The following is a 19,213-nucleotide window of genomic DNA, read 5'->3' on the forward strand; positions in this document are numbered from 1 at the left end:
CCTGTTCATGAAACATCTTGAGTAAAGCTGATAGTCTGCACTTTAGGAGCATATTCATTATGTAACCGCAACTTGAATATGTTTTGCTAAACAGCTAAAACAACAAAAATTGTCAGTGCCCAAACATATATGGACCTGCCTGTATTCAGACTTGATCACAGTTCTTAGATTGGTTCCACAGAGATCACTATTAGGCCAGTTTGCAGATGCTCCTAAACTGTGTGGGGCTATTATCACAAAATAGGATAGTAATATATGTATAAATATTTAGGAAAAAAAGGAAAGTTGACCCCATAAATGGCAAATATATTTTAACGTAAATATACTACAGAACTTCCCTGCCTGTCAGGACTGTAGATATAGTATATAACAGCTGCTGATAAATCTATATCAAAGTTGACAATAAAGCCGATCCTCAGCCGACTCCCTGTTTACAAATAACTAAACAAAAAATGGGCAATTTCATGTAGATATGTAAAAAATAAGACTGTATGCTCAGATATCCATTTAATGAGCGTGTGTATGTAAGCTACAGATGTAATTAAATGAGACTTAAACAGTAACCATATCTCTGTCATGAATTGTTAGATACACTCTATTGGAGTCTATATAACAGTTCCTCCTCCGTATCAGTGGATATTTCTAGAAGTAAACACGCCCATATGTTGTTGTATGAGTTATTTTATTACTTGCATTTTCAAGTAATGCCAAAATGTCACTGTGCATCCAAAAATATTGCAGCATTTGTACAAAATCTGTAGTTATGGGTAAAGGAAATATATTAAAGCAATACTAACGCAGTAATGCAGAAATATCTATGTAGGGTACTGTTGATCCAAACTTCATTGTACATAAATACATGCATTTAATGAATCAGTCTTGTAAACTCTGGGCTAAGATCCAGCAGAACGTGTATTTTGGAATTTGTTATATCTCCTGAGAATAATGAATATAGGCATCTAAAGAAGGTGAGTCCTGTTTGGCTTCAGCTCAATATCACAGTGGTTGGATCCCATTCTACTTTGGGTAAACTCTAGAGGAGATGCCTTTTTAGCTCTGCACAATGTTATTATTCTAATAAGTATTATCTGATATGTAGCATTTAAAATTGGCTATGAACTTAAATTTATACTCAATGAAGCCTACAGCAGTAGATTTCTCTAAGTTCTGCTTCATTTTAATTCTGTATCTATTTTCTTATTCTCTAGAAGAGGGAGATTGAGTGGAATCACCGACCTATCATGAAACATTCCAAACCCCTCACAGTTCACCTTATTATAAATGTTTAACCTGCGTCTGGGACTAGCTGTATGTAAACCAATCGGACTACTCAAGTGTAAGTTGGCTGGATCCAGCCCTTTCTGAATGAAGGACGCGTCGTCAGAAAGAGACGATATCAGTTCTTGTACCACTGCGTTATTCACTGTGTTTCTTATAGTTTGGGCCAAAGGACAGTAGTCCGTGGATTCTTCTCTAGTACTGCAGTCTGTAGAGGAGCAGAATACCTGGCTGCTGATGCTTTGTGCCAGCGTTTCTGAGCTCTCTGGAGATCTGGACACACTCACTGAGGTTAAACTGCTGGAGCTGCTGGTTTGCTCTGGGTTCAATGGGACTTCTGCTGAGTACAAGTCAGATGATATGTTGGGATGATGATGGACATCAATAGCAGTTGTAGTAATGATGCAGGTACCAGGAACTCCGCTTTCTGCAGGCAACATATGGTATGAAATACACAATTATTAAACACCATTTAATCTGGAAGTACCTTCAGTACCCATATAGATTTAGGTGGCAAATAACCTGGTAATTATCCAGATTATCCAAGAGAGAGAGAGAGATACTACAGCACTAGATACTTCATTATATATATATATATATATATATATATATATATATATATATATATATATATATATATATATATACACACATATATAGATATATATAGTACATTTTACTGTTAACTCCCCAATCTATTATAAATAGATCCTGAATTGTCAGGTAGGTGCTACTATTTGAGTAATAACAAGAAAATAAATAGGAAAAGCAAGAGTTAATGTGTGTAGTGCAGTAACAGTTTGGGGGAGCCTTTTCCGCTAGCACTCCATGGGAGGTGGCATAATTACTGGCCCAGTCAATTACATTCATTCACAAGTTCATGCTTACAGAACGCCTAACAACATAACATTTTGGGGGTGAATGGACACACATATTTTAAACTTACCACTGCTGGGCTCATTATAATACTGAGTTATGTAATTATTCATGTCGTCCTTCATAATCACTTCTGCAAAACAAAGTGCAAAATGTCATGCATGCAAACTTGTGAGCCGCAGGCATTCAGTAGCTATAAAAGGATCTATGCAATTTATAAAGACCATCTTTTATTATGTAAGAGTTTTAGAAATTACCTACATTTCATATTGGAGAACATACAGCTTTTGTAAATCACAACTTAGGGGCAGCACGGTGGCTAAGTGGTTAGCACTTCTGCCTCACAGTGCTGGGGTCATGAGTTCAATTCCCGACCATGGCCTTATCTGTGAGGAGTTTGTATGTTCTCCCCGTATTTGCGTGGGTTTCCTCCCACACTCCAAAAACATACTGGTAGGTTAATTGGCTGCTAAGAAATTGACCCTAGTCTCTGTCTGTCTGTGTGTGTGTTAGGGAATTTAGACTGTAAGCCCCAATGGGGCAGGGACTGATGTGAGTGAGTTCTCTGTACAGCGCTACGGAATTAGTGGCGCTAAATAAATAAATGGTAATAATAATAATACTAATAACTTATATAACAAAGGTGAGCGATAAACCACAAACAGTATTCCTTAACTATCTTTTCTAAAAATGCAACTTTGGCTTCTTGTATCACTTCACATGATGACACACACTGCATCCTAGAATGTAATACAATTGTTCTAGTTAATGTACAAATCTCTTGTTAATGTTCCCTTGCAGCTTATCTCGGTGGTTCCAACTATTACTCCCTCTGTTGACTCTTTCCAAAAACCCATCATAATGTAAAACCTTCTCACAATTAAAGAGATGAGAAGACCATAAATATAATGTATGTTTTCTCATGATTAATAGGACATTTTAATTTATATTTCAGTTGGCACTTATATTAAAAACATATCTTTATACCTTCCTTTCCAAATAGATGTGTATTAATTTTCTTTTTTTAATTCATATCAACCAACTGAAAACTTAATGGCAGGTAATATCAGGCAGGCACTGCAGGTAGTTCTTGGTGTTGAGAAACACAAGTAAAATGAGTACTAATACAAGAAATCAATGTAGTGGGTTTATCCACACTCCTTGCAATCAATATTTACATGGTGGTTGCTAAACTTCTCTCTTGCTAGAGTTCTCTCTTATTTCCCTCATGTTCTTGGTACGGTCGTAGCATTGGTTTTGAGGAACAAGGGTAGGTGGGCGCACGGGGCTGAATTGTTTGGGACATGGACATTAGTTTTTATTAAAGCATGCCTGTGTGTACTTGTATATATTATACCTTTTAATATTTAAAAGTAATTGTGTTTCATTAATTTCTTTGTTGAACTTCTTCATTGGGTCATTCTTAATTCAAGGCGAATTAGCAAACATTGTCGACATCCCTGCACACCTCTGTGGGTTGCGAGAAAAAAAACAAAACTGCAATGATACTTAGCCGCGGAGTGCCTTAATGACTATTCTGGAGGCACTCTGCCGCACACCGCTATTAATCTGATATTTGTGGTTATATTGTCCAACCAGAGGACAGTAAAGTAGCCACCACCCCCTGCATGCACAAAAGTTAGCAATGATCTACTTAGTGTTTCAACCTCCCGCACATTCTATCCTCCACTCCCACTATCTGTTGTGGTCGCACAAGGCCCTGTTCCCGAACCTCTGATTTTTCAACTTTACACCACTTCTCTTGGGGATCTAATTCACTCCTACAGCCTCCAGTACCACCTCTACACTGACAAATACCCAAATCTACCTCTCTCCTTGTGTACTATTGAGGCTTGTCTGCAACCGTCTCACCACTTACCTTTCTGAACACTTCCTTCTTGTTCCCCCTAATCAGGCTTCCACCCCCTCCCCTCCACTAAAACTGCCCTGACTAAAGTCACCAATGATCTCCCCTCAGCTAGAGCCAGGGCCATTTCGCCCTTCTTAGCCTCCTGGACCTCTCAGTTGCCTTCAACACCGCAGACCACCCCCTCCTGCTTCAAACCCTCCACTCCATTTGTCTTTCCGGCACCGTCTTTTCTTGGTTCACCTCCTGCTTTGCTAACAGTTCCATCTATTTCCACCTCTGGTTCCCCCTCCCTTCAGTCAGGGTCCCATCTATTTCCACCTCTGGTTCCCCCTCCCTTCAGTCAGGGTCCCAGAGGGCTCTGTTCTTGGCCCTCAACTTCTATACTATACACCTACTCCCTAAGTGAACTCATCAGCTCCTTCGGCCTCCAGTACCCTATGCTGGCAACACTCAACTTCACCTCTCATCCCCTGATCTCTCTCCCTTCTTCCTCTCAGGTGTGCGCCTGCCTCTCTGCCATCTCCTCCTGGATGTTCTCTAGATTCCTTAAACTCAAAATTACTAAAACCGAACTCAATGTCTTCCCTCCATCTAGTACCTTCTCCCCCTCCACCTCACTATCACTGTTGACAATTCCACTATCCCATCTGTTCCCCAACTCCGCTGCCTGGGTGTCATCCTCTACTCTTCCATCTCTTTTGCCCCTCCTCCCACATTCAATCTCTTGCCAAATCCTGCCACTTTCAATTACACAACATTGCTCACATTCGACCCCTTCCTCCTCCAGGATGCCACCAAATCTCTCATCCACTCTCTGATGATCTATCGATTGGACTACTGTAACCCTCTCCTTACTGGACTCCCCACTCTCATCTCACTTCTCTTCGATCTATACTCAATGCTGCTGCTTGAATTATCTTCCTTTTTCGCTGCTCCACATATGTCTCCACCCTCTACCAAGCCCTACACTGGCTCCCCTTTCCTTACAGAATCTTTTTCAGGCTGCTCACATAAAAGGCCCTTACCAACTCAAATGCTCCCTACATCTCCAAGCATCTCTATTCACACTCCAACGATCGTCGTCTCTTCTCCCCTCTGATAACCTCATCTCGCTCACGCATTCAAGACTTCTTCAGTGCTGTCCCCCCCCCCCCTCCATTGGAATGATCTCCCTCATTCTATCAGAACATCCCCCACTCTGTACAGCTTCAAGCTGGCATTAAAAACTCACCTATTCTTAAAAGCCATTCATCAGTCATCCGCTTAACTACCCACTGTGTCGGTTACTGCTCCCTCTCACCACTTCTTCCCCTTGCTCACTATGTGTGACTCCGTCCCCATTTCAACCCTTGTGTCTTCGGTATGTCTGCCCTTCCCATTAGATTGTAAGTTTCTTTGAGCAAGGACCTCTCTGCTCCTGTTTTCACCACTTTTAACTTTGCTTTCCAGCTACTCTGCCCACCCTCCTTCTTGGACCTCTTGCCCATTGACTCCACTCTTGCTTTTCTCTGCAGCTTTTCAGTGGTTCTTAACACATTAGCTGCACCCACTCTCTTGGGTAAAGGTTTCCAACTTGTGCTGAATATTCCTCACTGTTTCTTATTAGCTGTGCTTTGAGCTACTCGAGTTATAGTGTTGCTTGTTTATTTTACCATACTATTTTATCTTGTACGGTCCTAATGTTTGTACTCTGTATGGCGCTACAGACGTTTTGTGGCATCCTACAAAAATGATTAATAATAATAATACTATTACTATTTCATGTAACCAAATTTATCTCTGCTATTTCCACATGGATGTCCCAATGCTATCTAAAGCTCAAAATATCGGATGATGATAATAATAATAATAGCAGAACCTTAAACACAACAACAACAACACATGATATCACATATACTAGCATACCAAAAATAAGAGCCATGAATGGCAATACAGAGTAGTTGTTCCAGGAGGTCTGAATTTTGATTTTGAACTCAAATGGTTCCTTTAGATATTTTGGATGGATATTTAACAATTTTCTTTTTCCCTTCTTTTCTATCTGAATGTTTTCATCCATGTCCTTTGAGGACATGTTCTATGCAGGATTGAGGAAATATGTATAATGGAAGAAACTTGCATCTATAAACTATGAAGGGGGACGGCTTTTTATTTCATCGACATCTATGGATATGTAGTTTTTTAATGATGCTTTGAATATTGTATTAATATTTTATTAGTAATGAAGATTGTTTGTGGAATACGATATTGTTTACTCCAGTCTATATGTTATTTTATATATTTAATGTTATTAGAAAGGTTATCGCTATATACAATACATTGGGACCTTATTATAAAGTCGGGCAATCCAAGCCTCGTTCTGATACTTATTGAAGCCTCGTTTTGGCAAGGGTTTTTTGCCTTGAGAAAAACTCGAGTAAGGAGTGGAAAAGTGTTGGATAATACATTTGGACCCTTATCCAGGCCAGACCCACTCATTGGAGCAAGAATCATGCATTACATCGAAATGATTCAAAACTCTTTATGTGCTCGTGAAATCCGGATTTCTGGTAGGGATACCCTCCCTTATAATATAGGATATTTTTGTATGTGACTATTTTATCATCTTATCTTTTTATCTATGTATTGTGAATTTTACATTAAAGTGGTAATACACTAATAAGTTTTCCATAATTTATATGCATTCATCTGATGAAAGTGAAGACCAGATTATCCCCATTGATGTTCATATTATAAAGGGGAATACAGGAGGGTGATATGATTACAACGCAATATGAAAGAAAATCTCTTGTAAGCATATATGTTGAAAGTGTTTGACACAGGACACCTGGTGGAAAAGTGTGGCTTCTTTATCACCTATATGAATTGGAATATCTATTATCTTATTGGGAATTCTTAGGCCTATCCTTAGTGAAGGACAATATGTATATAAATATAACACCATATTAGGTCATCTGTTTTGTATTTTACATGTACCTACATCTGTTGTATGGAAATTCATAAAAAGATCAGCGGTTATTACTCTCTGTGACTCCATGAGCGCCATAACACAGAATAGGTTCAAAGAATGAATCATGTAGCCGATGTTGTTTATATTATAGTAAAGGAATGATTCCCAATCTTGCAGCATAGTTCTCAGAGTGCATTATATGGGAGATGCCCTACAGCACATCAGGCATTACATATGCAAAATAAAGTTGTAGGAACTGACCTATGCTATGGCAAAAAAAATGTCTGATTATATATGACCTATATGTCCAAATATACAGATCTATTCGCGATTACAGTTTTATGTATTTCATATTTAACACCGATGTGTCAATGAAAATGTAACTTATTATATTTGTCCTGGCAAGTGTATCACAAAACAAATAAAGCTTGAAAACCAATGTAGTAATGTATATTCATAGTGATATTACTACAACAAACATAATGCTACTAAATAGTCTCTATAGCTTATCATCAAGATGGTTTTAGTGTGATTTGTACAATTAGGACATATATGGAAGTCGAGCTGCTTATCCCTATGCTTTCTGTACTTTACCATACTAAAAGTCAGCTGTGATACCACCGTTAAGTGTGGAGACTACAAATGCAAAGTACTGCACAGACCAGATCTGACCTAAGTGGCAACAAGTGTCCTTTAAAGTTGTCATATGCAGCCCACCTGATCAGAGCAATTAGCTCTCGGCAGTAACATGGATGTCACACAGTAAGTGCATCTTCCCACACCAGTCTATGATTGGATAGTAATAACTTCTCACCAGCAGAGCTAGTCAGCCACAGTTTAATTTACTGCTTTGGCTGTATGGGTACTTCCCGCTATAGCTCTGAAATCCTAATATGATTAAATGATTCCACACAAAGGTAAATATGCAGGCCTGTTAGCTGTGAATCCATGATGTCACCACTGCTCTGCTTATATTATTGACATGCATTTTGCATATATGTTTTTCTATGCTTGTATATAAAATAAAAATTACACTTATTGGTGCGCCACGACTACGGCTTATTAGGCTGCCCAACAAATTACCTGCCACTTTAATTCCTCCCTTGATCCAGCAACTGAGCAATGGTAACAGACCATTAATCTATTCCAGAATTCCTGTGTGTCAGTAAAAACATTATCAGCTATGCTTGTGGTTTATCAGCTTTAAGTGTTTCTATGTTTCAAGAGTTGGGTACTGGTAACAGAGTGTTACCCACTGTGCTTGTGGTTTATCAGCTGTAAAAGCTGTAGTGTTTCAGGAATGTTCCCATTTCCCAGCGAGCTATATATCCCACAGTCCTCTGGGAACATGGATGGCTCTCTACAGCACTCTGCGGTTTACAGGTGAAACAAACAGATGTTTTCCGTTCAACATTTTCTCCACTTTATATGACCCAAACCGCCGCCTCTAACTTCTCTGCATCCTGAAGACAATCAAAGTTGACAATGAGACAGAACGAGTCTGCTTTCCTGATCTGAGCTGATGTTTAAAAGCTTTTTTGGCTGTGTTGAGGTTGAATTGCCTGCAGTCAAGGGAGAGCTGCGAGCTAATGTGAGAGTTTAGAATGAGCATGAGTGTAGCTGTGGGCTGTTAGACTATAAGAACCATGCACAGCAGCAAGCTATCTGATGTTCAATCTTTCCATTGTTTTCATCTATAATTCATACTCCCTGCCACATGACCACATACAGCTATGCACACTCCTACCCTTTCATCACCACAGTAGGGCAATGACAACCAGTGACCTGTGGATGATTAAAATGTTTTTGTTTGTGTGCACTTTATGTACATTCAATACATATTATATGAAAACATTAAACGTTTTGTGTGCCACAAACTTTTAAATATTACATTGTCCAATGGATGTGTCCGTTTCATTACAGACAAGCAAAAAACTCTTGTCTTGCATTAAAACTATAAGTAAAATATTTTAGCTATTGGGGTGTGGGTGTATGTGGATATACATGTACATTTAATTAAATGAAGCAATAATAAATGTTTCAATGTCGACTTGTTAAAGCAAAAAAAAGTACATTTCAATTAACTTACCGTAATTTGTTTTAGGAGTACAATGGGTAGATAAATGAATCTGAATTATAGATTCCTAAGTTAATATTAGGAGATGTGTGGAGATAAATGTAAAAACTGGGGGTAATTAGTTGTAAGTAATATTTGAACTAAGAGTGAGAAAATTTAATGTTTAAGTAGTGCAGAAATGTTATTTAAAAAGTGTACTAAATGATCTCTACACTGTATACCACAAAATATAAATTGCATACAAAAGAGTGAAAATGGGCATTGTTAAAATTGACTCCAAAAACTCCATTAAATTTGGCTTAAAAACACCATAAAACATTTTTGTAATTCTTTCTACCAACATAAACCTATTGTGGCGAGAGCCCGCTACTGCAGAAGCACACGCGAACAACTTCTTCCTTTTTATGTAGCTTTATTGTCAGGATGGTAAATGTTTTGACACTGTATAATTTCACAGCAGTTATGGAGACCCTAAACGCTAGCTATACATAGACCAGCTCTCTCAGGACCAGCCAGCTTACCCAGCGTTAGTCTCCGTGCACAAATGATACAAACAAGCTTTTATACCTGATACTCCTCCCCCAGCCTTAGCTTGATGGACAGGTGACACACCCACCTTCTCTTTAAAAGGAAACGCCCCATCACTGGCTCTGTTTGTACTAAAAGACACACCCTGTCTGTTTGCTGAGAGGAAGGATTTCTCTATCAGGTAAGTTAACCAAACTTAAAACTATTGTTTGTTACACATAAGTCATCAATCTAGGTGCATTACTGCACAAATGTTTTACACTACTTCCATACTTTCTCTGCATATTGCCAACTAAATGCCTCCCTTTGTTACACTATTTTCATTTCCACAGATTTGTGTCATGATGACCAGACTGTAAAGCAACGTCACCACTGTAGATACAGGACAGCCACAACTATGCACATGATAGACAGGCAGACAAGGAGAGAATTATACTAGCCACAAAAGTGCTGATCTGATCTGATCTGCTATGTTGGTGATTTTGACAAATTTGGCTGGAGCTTGCAAAGTATGTGGGGAACTGATCAAATATTTTGGTTATGTTGGTAAATCTGATTGACTGATGACCGCATTAGAATAGGTGTGCAGTATTTGTCCGAGAGTCCTGAATGGAGCGAACCTGTAGTTCACAGGAAGACTAAATTGGCCACTGGTCTGTTCGTTCAGCAAGTTAGCACAGATGCAGGCAGGACAAACAGATACACATTTTGTGAACAGACACAACTAGATATAGATCAAACTTACAGATACATGCAACTCTGACACACCCATTTAAAAGCTGAGAGTGGAGATAGGTTCCTAGTGGATGATTACTTGCTGTATTAGAGAGAGGAAGGTAGGGGATTGCAAGATAGAAAAAGGGTACAGGAAGTGGCATGAGCAGTGGAGATCAAGATTATTAGGTGGCTGTAGAATGGGGGTGCCTGCTTACTATAGAATACATCTGCTATTCTGTGTAGACTGTTATGAGTATGGGTTTAGTAATATTTGAACAGGATGTGTTATAATGTGTGTAGGGAAATCCTTCCCTTAAGATGCTTCTTTGCAGAACAGTTCTTATTTGGTGTGGGGTATCTGCAAATCAATGCATGAAGGAGACAAGTATTTTGTGAAGGGTGTACTATGTGTCATTCCCTGTCTGAGCAGACTCCTGACTGGTTGTATGAAGTCGTATGTATTTTTAATCTTAGTAAAGATCAGGATCCCTTGCAGATTTATCGCAATAAATTTAGATTGTAAACTCTCAGGACATCAACTATTCCAGCATTCTACAAAAACAAATAAACAGTTTCCATTGCTAATTTAAAACTTATCCATTCTGTGAAATGGTTATTGTGAATTCTGAATGTGTACAGTATATAAGCAGTACATTAATATATGTGCGTATTATACAGCTATTGTGAAGCAACTGTGTACTCACCATGTGAGAGCTCTGTGATGTTTTCTGTTGCCTCCTCATCAGAATCTCTGTTTGCCATAACCTTGAACCGGTCAATTTTGTTCTGTAGGTCATGTGGGAGTTTTAAGGCTCGTTCTCTCTCTGCAACCAAATCCAGATCTTGCTGTGCGAGATGAGCCCTCAACTGTCTGATTTCAAACTGGGAAGCAGCAGAAATATCAGTCATGAGTTTAAGGAACAAAAATGCTACTTTAGGAGGATCTTCCTAATATAAAGTCAAATAAGATTATTTTTCGTTTTGTAGGAAAGTAAAAGTAAATTATATTTTCATTTGGATCTACACTTCCAGGGTTAGTGTCATCGGAGATATTCTGCTTCTCAGAATAGAGAAGAGACAGCACAGAACATAATATGGCTTGTGTTAACATATGATAAAAAAAAATAAAAAATAGAAATTAGGAGTTTAAAGGATTTGATCATATTGTAAAATTTGACTTTCTATTGGTGAATGTAAACATGGCATGTGATTAACAAATAAAATGACTGCCATCTAGTGTTAGAAAAGAATATCTATGATGGAGGATGATCACAATGCATGATAGCAGCTTATCATGTTAACTATTGAACTAATGATATTATTACATTCATTTACATACTAACGCTCCAAATATACATAAACTAAACCCTGCATTGGAATCTTTCCCTACAACAGCGATTATGTGACTGAGGGGACAAATATACCAAAAGTGACCAAGCTGCTAGGAAGGATAATTCTACTGATGGTAACCAGTAGAAAAAGTGTAAAAAATGTTGAGAAATGGTTAAAACAATAGCCAATGCCCTATTAAATCAATAGCAGAATAATATTGGTCTACTGCTTTATTACTACTACTAGATTACCAATATCCCATATACTGATACACATGGTAGTGCTTTCCTGGGTAAACATAATAGAAGGGAACACTTTCTGAATGCAGCCCAGGGAATATGATGTGATTACATATATGCTCAGGTAGATACTATAAGGCTTGTATGTTTAGACAGGGGGGTGTGAGTCGGCAACAAAGTTGGACAAAGAACAGTACAAGAGTTTGTGCTACTGGTCAAGGTGAGTAGTGGTGATGCTCTTGTCTGTATGTGCAACACAGTTTACAGCCTTATCTCAACTGTATAAAAAACTTTGATATCAAATTGTAATGTCAAGCGTTGGATTGATAAAGCCAACAGACATATACACATACAAAACTGCCCCAGCCATAGGTTGTCAGCCTCTGCAGTGGATAATACCAAACAGTGTATGTTTTAGTGAACTATACAGAACACATTCTATACATGGAATACATATTTTATGTAATATTTCTACACTGGGTAGGGCTGTAGATAAAGTTTAAAAATTGCAAGTTTATTAGAAAAAAACAAAAATAAAGAAAACGATGATTTGCTGAATCAGAACTATTTTGATACTATTAAGGCTACACTTGTGCTTGGCTTTGGTAGGTTACTCCGTGCACCCTTCCATTTTACTGCACTGAAGGATTTCTGAAGCCACAAACTAAGAAACACAACTGACTGCTTGCTCTTGGCACATCTGTGTCAGTCTTTCCAATTGCTCCTCCTGGATGAGTTTGGCTTTCTCGTACTGCTGCACCACATTTCCCATCTCCGCTTTCATGGGTAAAACGTAAGCTGCAGTGACAGGAGATAGAACAATTTACTAACTTAGTAAGAGACACATTCTGCATATGGAGATTAAGTCCACTATATGCTTGTAAAACATTCACATATACAATTCAAAAACTTTGTATTGATGCATTTCACTGTATGGACTTGTATGAAACCGAGATAACATTACGGACTTTGTCTCTACAGCGTTCAGAAAATGTAGCTTTACTGCATATTTGAATTTTCACCTGTTGGGTGTCATGGCATAGGTTTCGCTTATCAGATCTCCTCTATTCAAAAACAAAGGCACCAATGCACCAAAAAATTCTTGCCAATTGTAATTTTATCTTCCAGCTATGGACCTACTTTCTTTTCACTGTGCAAAAAAATCACTAACATGCTCCTAAAACATATACTGCTGTGTAGAAGCAAAACAAATCGCAGTCCATTTAGAGTAGTCCAAGCCCTGCACAGAGGGGTGAGGTGACAAGTTGTAGTACACAATGCACTTTGGTATGCTTGCTTTTTGCAATGAGAAAATAGGCGAATGTTGAAGAGATGCTCCGGTATTTGACAGCTGGGGATAACATGGGCGAGTACAGTTATTTTTTAATTGATGACCCCTGTAATCATCAACATTTTAAGCACATGTAATTTTTCTGTACTCAGAACTTAAGGAATTCAAAAGCAATTCTAAATGGTGCATACAACATCTGGTATTTAAGTATGTGCTTACAGAATGGGCTTGTCGCTAGTAATGATAAACCTAAATCAGCACCAACTATGACACAGAACTGCACATGTGTGCCCTGTGGTCAGGAGAAGGAGCTTTACAGCCCAGATACTGGGTTACTGGACTAAAAAAATAATTCATGTGAAAAGGGAAGTAGTCTCAGCTTGGGAACATAAATGGGATGCATAATGGAAGTAAGGAACAAGAAAATTATGTGTAAAGAGGGAGGGAAGAAACATATGATTACATGATATGAGGGAGAAGAAATAGATAATTATAGTATTGGAGTAAACAGAGAATAATTATAAGGAAAGTGAAGGAGGGAAAATTAAGTGGTGTAAGTCCTTTCATATAATACTACTACATAGTTGTAGAACATTATCTGGAAAACAGAGTCCACTACACCTTTTTAAGTGTGTATCATTGTGCAGAATGGTAGATGAACTTCAATTACCATCAATAATTCTCTTTACTCGCCATATCCTCAGGGAAATGAAGAGACTGATGGCATCCCATGGACTACTTGGTCCATTGGCCACAGTAGAAGCCACCATTGGAGCCAGTGAGAGAATAATGACAGCTCCATCCAGTACCTGTCAGGATCATAACAACATATTGATGAAACAGTAAGATGATATAGATTCACATCCCTAGGACTTCATGGATTGTGTATACTGCCATTTGGGGGCAAAAATAACATGTAGGCCTCACCCATCTACCTGCATCTTCCAATAACTCTACCACCCCACAAAAAATTACAATTCAAACCTTATGATTTCACGTTAATGAAGTGGCACAGAAGACGAGCATGTATGCATGACTACATAATATGCCTTTCTTGTAAGGAGAGAGTGCATGCTCTTATTTTATCAGATTCGTTGTTAGATACTCTACCTAAGACTGTATCTAACTAATGTTTTAAAGCTAGGTAAAAAGCTCTATTTGAAAAATATACCTTTTGGGTCTATTACATATAATTTAAAAAGTGTGATCACTAACTTAAATAAATCCCACTAATTATAAGAGTTACATACTCTAGTAGACAACTGTAAATCCCTTATGTCAAGAAGGCAAATGAACAGAACTGTACTGAAATTAATATCATGGTGAGAAAAGCAAAGGTAGGCGATGGCCAATAACGCCCCTCTTGATAATACAAGCTATAGATAATACCAAACTAATCTTTTCACAGATATATATTTAAACTCACTCATTTGTTAGCCTGGGAATTTAATACCGAGGGCCAAAGGCAGTTTACCTCAGTTGCCTTGCACATGAGCCCATTCTGATTTCCATCATTACCAAGGGATTCAATGTCCTTGTCCTGGGACATTAATAATAAAGTATAGAGGTTGCCAACTTTTGCTGTCTCCCCTCCGAGATTCCCAAGAGGACGTCAGCTGGCAAGTGTGGGAGGGAGCGTGGTGACGTCATTTGCCTCACTGTAGCCCCACACTGGTCTGCGGCACTGTGCAACAGGAGGCGGAACTTAACAATGCAAATGGCGTATTTAAGCCCCACCCTCTTCGGGGATCTGGAAGAGTGCATGCTCTACCAGGAATGCAGAAGTCTCCATGACATTCCAGTAGAGTAGGCAAGTATAATACAAAACCATTTCATTCATAAGTCTAACAGTCAAAATATTGTCCCAAATTTTCCAACAGTATTAAGCAAAGTGACATTCAGAGGTTACAACCAATATACTAGTCCCCTCATAACCGAACCAGGTGTATAGTTATACTTGCTTTCTGCAAAGTGTTTGATTCAGTGAGATGGCCATATCTATAAAAGGCATGTAATGTTTTGGCTTCAGTCCCATTTTTTTTTTTTAACTCCTGTGTAAATTGTGCTATTTTGCACAACTCTCACACATTAGAACTAATTCATATATGTAACACCCCCTCTGGTGTTGTTGTTGGCGCCTCACAGTGACAGTGTGTGGCTTGGCACTGGGACCCAGAGGAGACACACCCGGAGGGTTGCTTAGCAACAAGGCTGGTATGCGAGGATCATAACCTGTATGGCAGTCAAGAGTGTGACAGTTGATACTGTGTGGAAGACATCTTGCAACCAGGACCCAGGAGGTAGAAGGCTGGTCTCAGGTCCTTGGCTAGTTAAGGGAGTGTGCAACTCATGCCTCGAGGACATAATTATTGATGTCAGTTCTTAGGGACATGTCCATAGGAGGATCCCCACCACCAGGGGGTACCCTCAGTGAAACCAACAGAGGGGGAAGTGTGACAGCTGCCATGAAGCACAGCATGTTGGAAGAGGGGTAGGACCCCCATGCTGGAGAGGGAAGAGACAGAAGGAGAGTGAGAGGTTGATTAGATCAGTGAGAGAGAGACACGAAACTAGAGACAAGGAAAGTCACCAGGGTATAATAAAGAAAACAGCAGCTTGTGAATGAGGGAAGTGACAGTTTGAGCTGTGAGGAAAGTAATAGTGGTCAGAGGCATTTGAGAAGATCCATGTAACCGTTATGCACTGTGCAGGAGGAGACAGGAGATGTATATGGGAACTGCATAGATTTGCTTACTGCTGCAACAGTTTAAGAATGTGCTGGAGTGAAGGAGTGTTTATTTTGTAATATAGAGATGGTCTGGCGCCCAAATTATTGAAACATCTGATTGCACTGCACCACCAAATTACATAACCTGTGTCCTACCAACTACAAAGAGACTTTGTAATAAAAACAAAAAAACAAAAACCTGCATGTGCGTGAGACCCCCTGGTAATTTGCACCCATACCCATGAGCTAGCCAGGGTTAGAGAAGAAGGTGCACTGCGTAACCTGTGCACCTCACACAACACACAGGGAATTACATATATTTATTAATATTTACAATAAGAATAGGGTCAATCACTATTACCTCTTTCTCCAAACTTTTTTTCAATTGCTATAAAAGAGCTCTTGGCAATTCCTAACAGGCAGTCTATGACGTTGAATGGGCATTGGGGAGTTGGAGGTATGGCTATCCATCTATGCAAATTATATGCTGGTATACATTGTTGATTCAGTCCCCACTCTAGCTGACTTGTTGGACCTTGCCCTGTGCTCCTTCACCTTGTGGTTCAGCTGAAACACCATCAAGTTGACGTCAGGCTGCCGCCAATGATCCACGAGTGTTGGAAGACCTCCAGGTAGAGTGACCACTCCCCTGGATGAAAGTCCTAGCAGAGATAGTCCGCTTCCAATTTGTGCACCCTGCGGATGAACACAACCATGAAGGACGGAATATATTTTTTGGGCCCACCACATGATGCAACTAGTCTCTATTGCAGCTTGGGGGCTCTTTGTGCCTTCTCAGTGGTTTAGATATGCCACGATAATGTACTTTTATGGCCCTTCCCTGAAGGTTGGGCCAAACCTTGACCATTGCATTTAGCACTGCCTGCATCTCCAGTACATTAATTTGGAGAGTGGACTCCTCTGTCGTCCACCGACCCTGGAAGCGGTGTTGCAGGATGACAGCATCCCAAACTCGGAAGCTGGAGGTTACCCAATTCCAAATGCTGAAAGAGCGCCCCTTGTTGAGAATGGTCTTTCACCACAACAGGGGCTGACTTACTCTGGGTGAAAGGGTGATGCACTGAGAAGTCAGTTGTAAATGACACCTGTTCCACTACAATATAATTCTGGAATCCTCAAGTGGAACTGAGTGAATTGAACAGCCTCAAAGCTGGAGAATATCTTGCCCATGACTCTAAAGGAAAAGTGCACTGACACCTTTTTCTTGGCTAGGAGGGATTTCACCAAGTCCTGAAGAGAGAAGATATTGTGTTCAGGCAGAAACAACCATTGTTGAAAGGTGTCGAATAGCAAACCCAAGAAAGCCATCCTTTGGGATCGGACCAGGTTGGATTTATTTTAAGTTTAAGATCCATGTGTGTCTGTAAAGTCTTTGCAGTCTCTGTCATATGGCTGTAAAGGCTGGGGAGCTCACCTTGATCACCTTGATCCAGATCATTATTATCCACCTGGGCCGCAGCAAGGCCCCAATGACCGCCATGAACTTGGTAAAAAACCCTTTGGGTTGAAGAGAAGCAGGAAGGTAGGGCCCTGAACTGGAAATTCTGAGACTGCACAGCAAACCTGAGGAGACACTGCTGCTCCTCCCAGATTGGCACGCGCACGTATGTATGCTTAATGTCAACGGACACCATGCACTGCCCCTGCTCCATGCTGCTGATTACAGATCTCAGTGATTCCATTTTGAACTTGTCCACCTGCAGATGGATGTTCAAAGATTTTAAATTCAGGATAGGTCAGAAGATTGGTGTAAAACACTGTCCTCTTCCCTTTCTGGGACCTGAGTGACCACCCCGGAAGACAGAAGAGTTCAAATGGCCTCTCTGAGCCAGTATTTTTATTTTCTCCTGGTAGACTTGTAGCGAAAAATCCCTTCCGGTGAGATCCCTGAGGTCTATGATGTATCCTCTTGAGACAGTTTCTCTGACCAGGTATCCTACATTGAATAAAAAAACCTGTCCTAAAACACGAGCAGATTGGCATCCACCAAAGGGACCCCTGAGTTTGTGTGAAGGCCAGACGCCAACTGTTTATCAGAAGATTTGGAAGCTGGGCATCTAGCTGCCTGAGACTGCTTTCCTCTATGCTGGTTTCCACAGGGACATGAAGGTTGGGTCCTAGACGGGGCCTGACTTCTAGGCTTTGCTGGTGGACGAATGGACTGACAGGAAGGACCTCTAAGCCTAGAAGTGTTGGATGGAAGGAACAAACTCTTTCCGCAGGTAGCCAGAGATAATCTTGTCTAACTCTGGACCGAACAGTATCTACCCTAGAAAGAGTAAGGATTCCAGAGGCTTTTTGTACTTGCTAGGCACTCAACCAAAGAGTGTAGCCTCTCCTAGGTATTCCGCCCTGATGTGTTCTGAGATCCAAGATGGAACCATCCCGGGAACACACAGACGCTGGTAGTGGGCTTTCCTGGGACCTGGCAGTGGATGCAGAATCTTTATCACCCACCTGGAGAATCCGCTCCAATGAGAAGTGCCAACCCCTGAACAGTCTTGGCAATTTTTCGGGCCCAGACAATCTTTGCCGAAGTCCCCAAGCGAATCTGTGGTTCCTTGGGTTGGTTGTTGGGAGAAGGGTGTTATCCATGGCTAAGAAAAAGGAGCAGATGAAAAAGGACCTCTGCTTGGTTGCCTACTAGCAACCAGTGGTTGGGTAAGTTCTGTCATGGCCTGAACCATGGATTGTGCCCAAAATGGTTCCACAACCTCTGGCGAAACCACAACAGGCTGCTGAGCCTCTGCCTTGCATGCTGGACACAAGGCCCGTGGGTCTGAAACTGAAATTCAGTATTACATTAGGAGCAGGCAAATTATTTTTGCCACTGCTTCCCTTGTAAAAAAGACTGGTGAAGCTGTACCCTTCCCAGACATACTTCAATGAGAGAGCAAATCAAAGTACACTTTATATGCAGTTAAATGCTTAACCGTTGAGTAAAATAACATCTGAAGGTACACATGCTCGGAGAGAAGGTGTGACATTATATATTTATATAATTTTTTATATATATATATATATATATATATATATATATATATATATATATATATATATATATATATATATATATATATATATATATATATATATCACACACACACAGAAATAGTTACACACGCTCACTTAGATGGTGAGAACAAGTGAATAAGTAGTCAAAACACACCTACAGAGAGGGTTTGAATCGGTGATAAAATAGGTAATGCAAATATATGTATACACTTTTTTTTTTGAGAGAGTGTAATAATAATCATCAACTACCTCTTCATAAATTAAATGCCGGCTAGCATACATACAATATACACG

General features: G+C 39.8%; 1 protein-coding gene across 4 annotated transcripts in view; it reads right to left on the reverse strand.

The window, feature by feature from the left end:
* Window positions 1-665: 665 nt before the first annotated feature.
* TMEM266 (transmembrane protein 266) overlaps window positions 666-19,213 on the reverse strand; it is a 38,726-nt gene continuing 20,178 nt past the window's right edge. For all 4 annotated transcript variants that reach the window (XM_075208432.1, XM_075208433.1, XM_075208431.1 and 1 more), the window contains 5 exons: window positions 13,826-13,964; window positions 12,547-12,662; window positions 10,998-11,175; window positions 2,225-2,287; window positions 666-1,705 (listed from right to left, as the gene is read on the reverse strand). In XM_075208432.1, coding sequence (XP_075064533.1) covers window positions 1,173-1,705; window positions 2,225-2,287; window positions 10,998-11,175; window positions 12,547-12,662; window positions 13,826-13,964 — 1,029 coding nt within the window. In that variant the 3' untranslated portion in view covers window positions 666-1,172. The remainder of the gene's footprint in view (window positions 1,706-2,224; window positions 2,288-10,997; window positions 11,176-12,546; window positions 12,663-13,825; window positions 13,965-19,213) is intronic.

This window comes from Mixophyes fleayi, chromosome 4, assembly GCF_038048845.1.
Source record: "Mixophyes fleayi isolate aMixFle1 chromosome 4, aMixFle1.hap1, whole genome shotgun sequence".
Classification (NCBI taxonomy): domain Eukaryota; kingdom Metazoa; phylum Chordata; class Amphibia; order Anura; family Limnodynastidae; genus Mixophyes; species Mixophyes fleayi.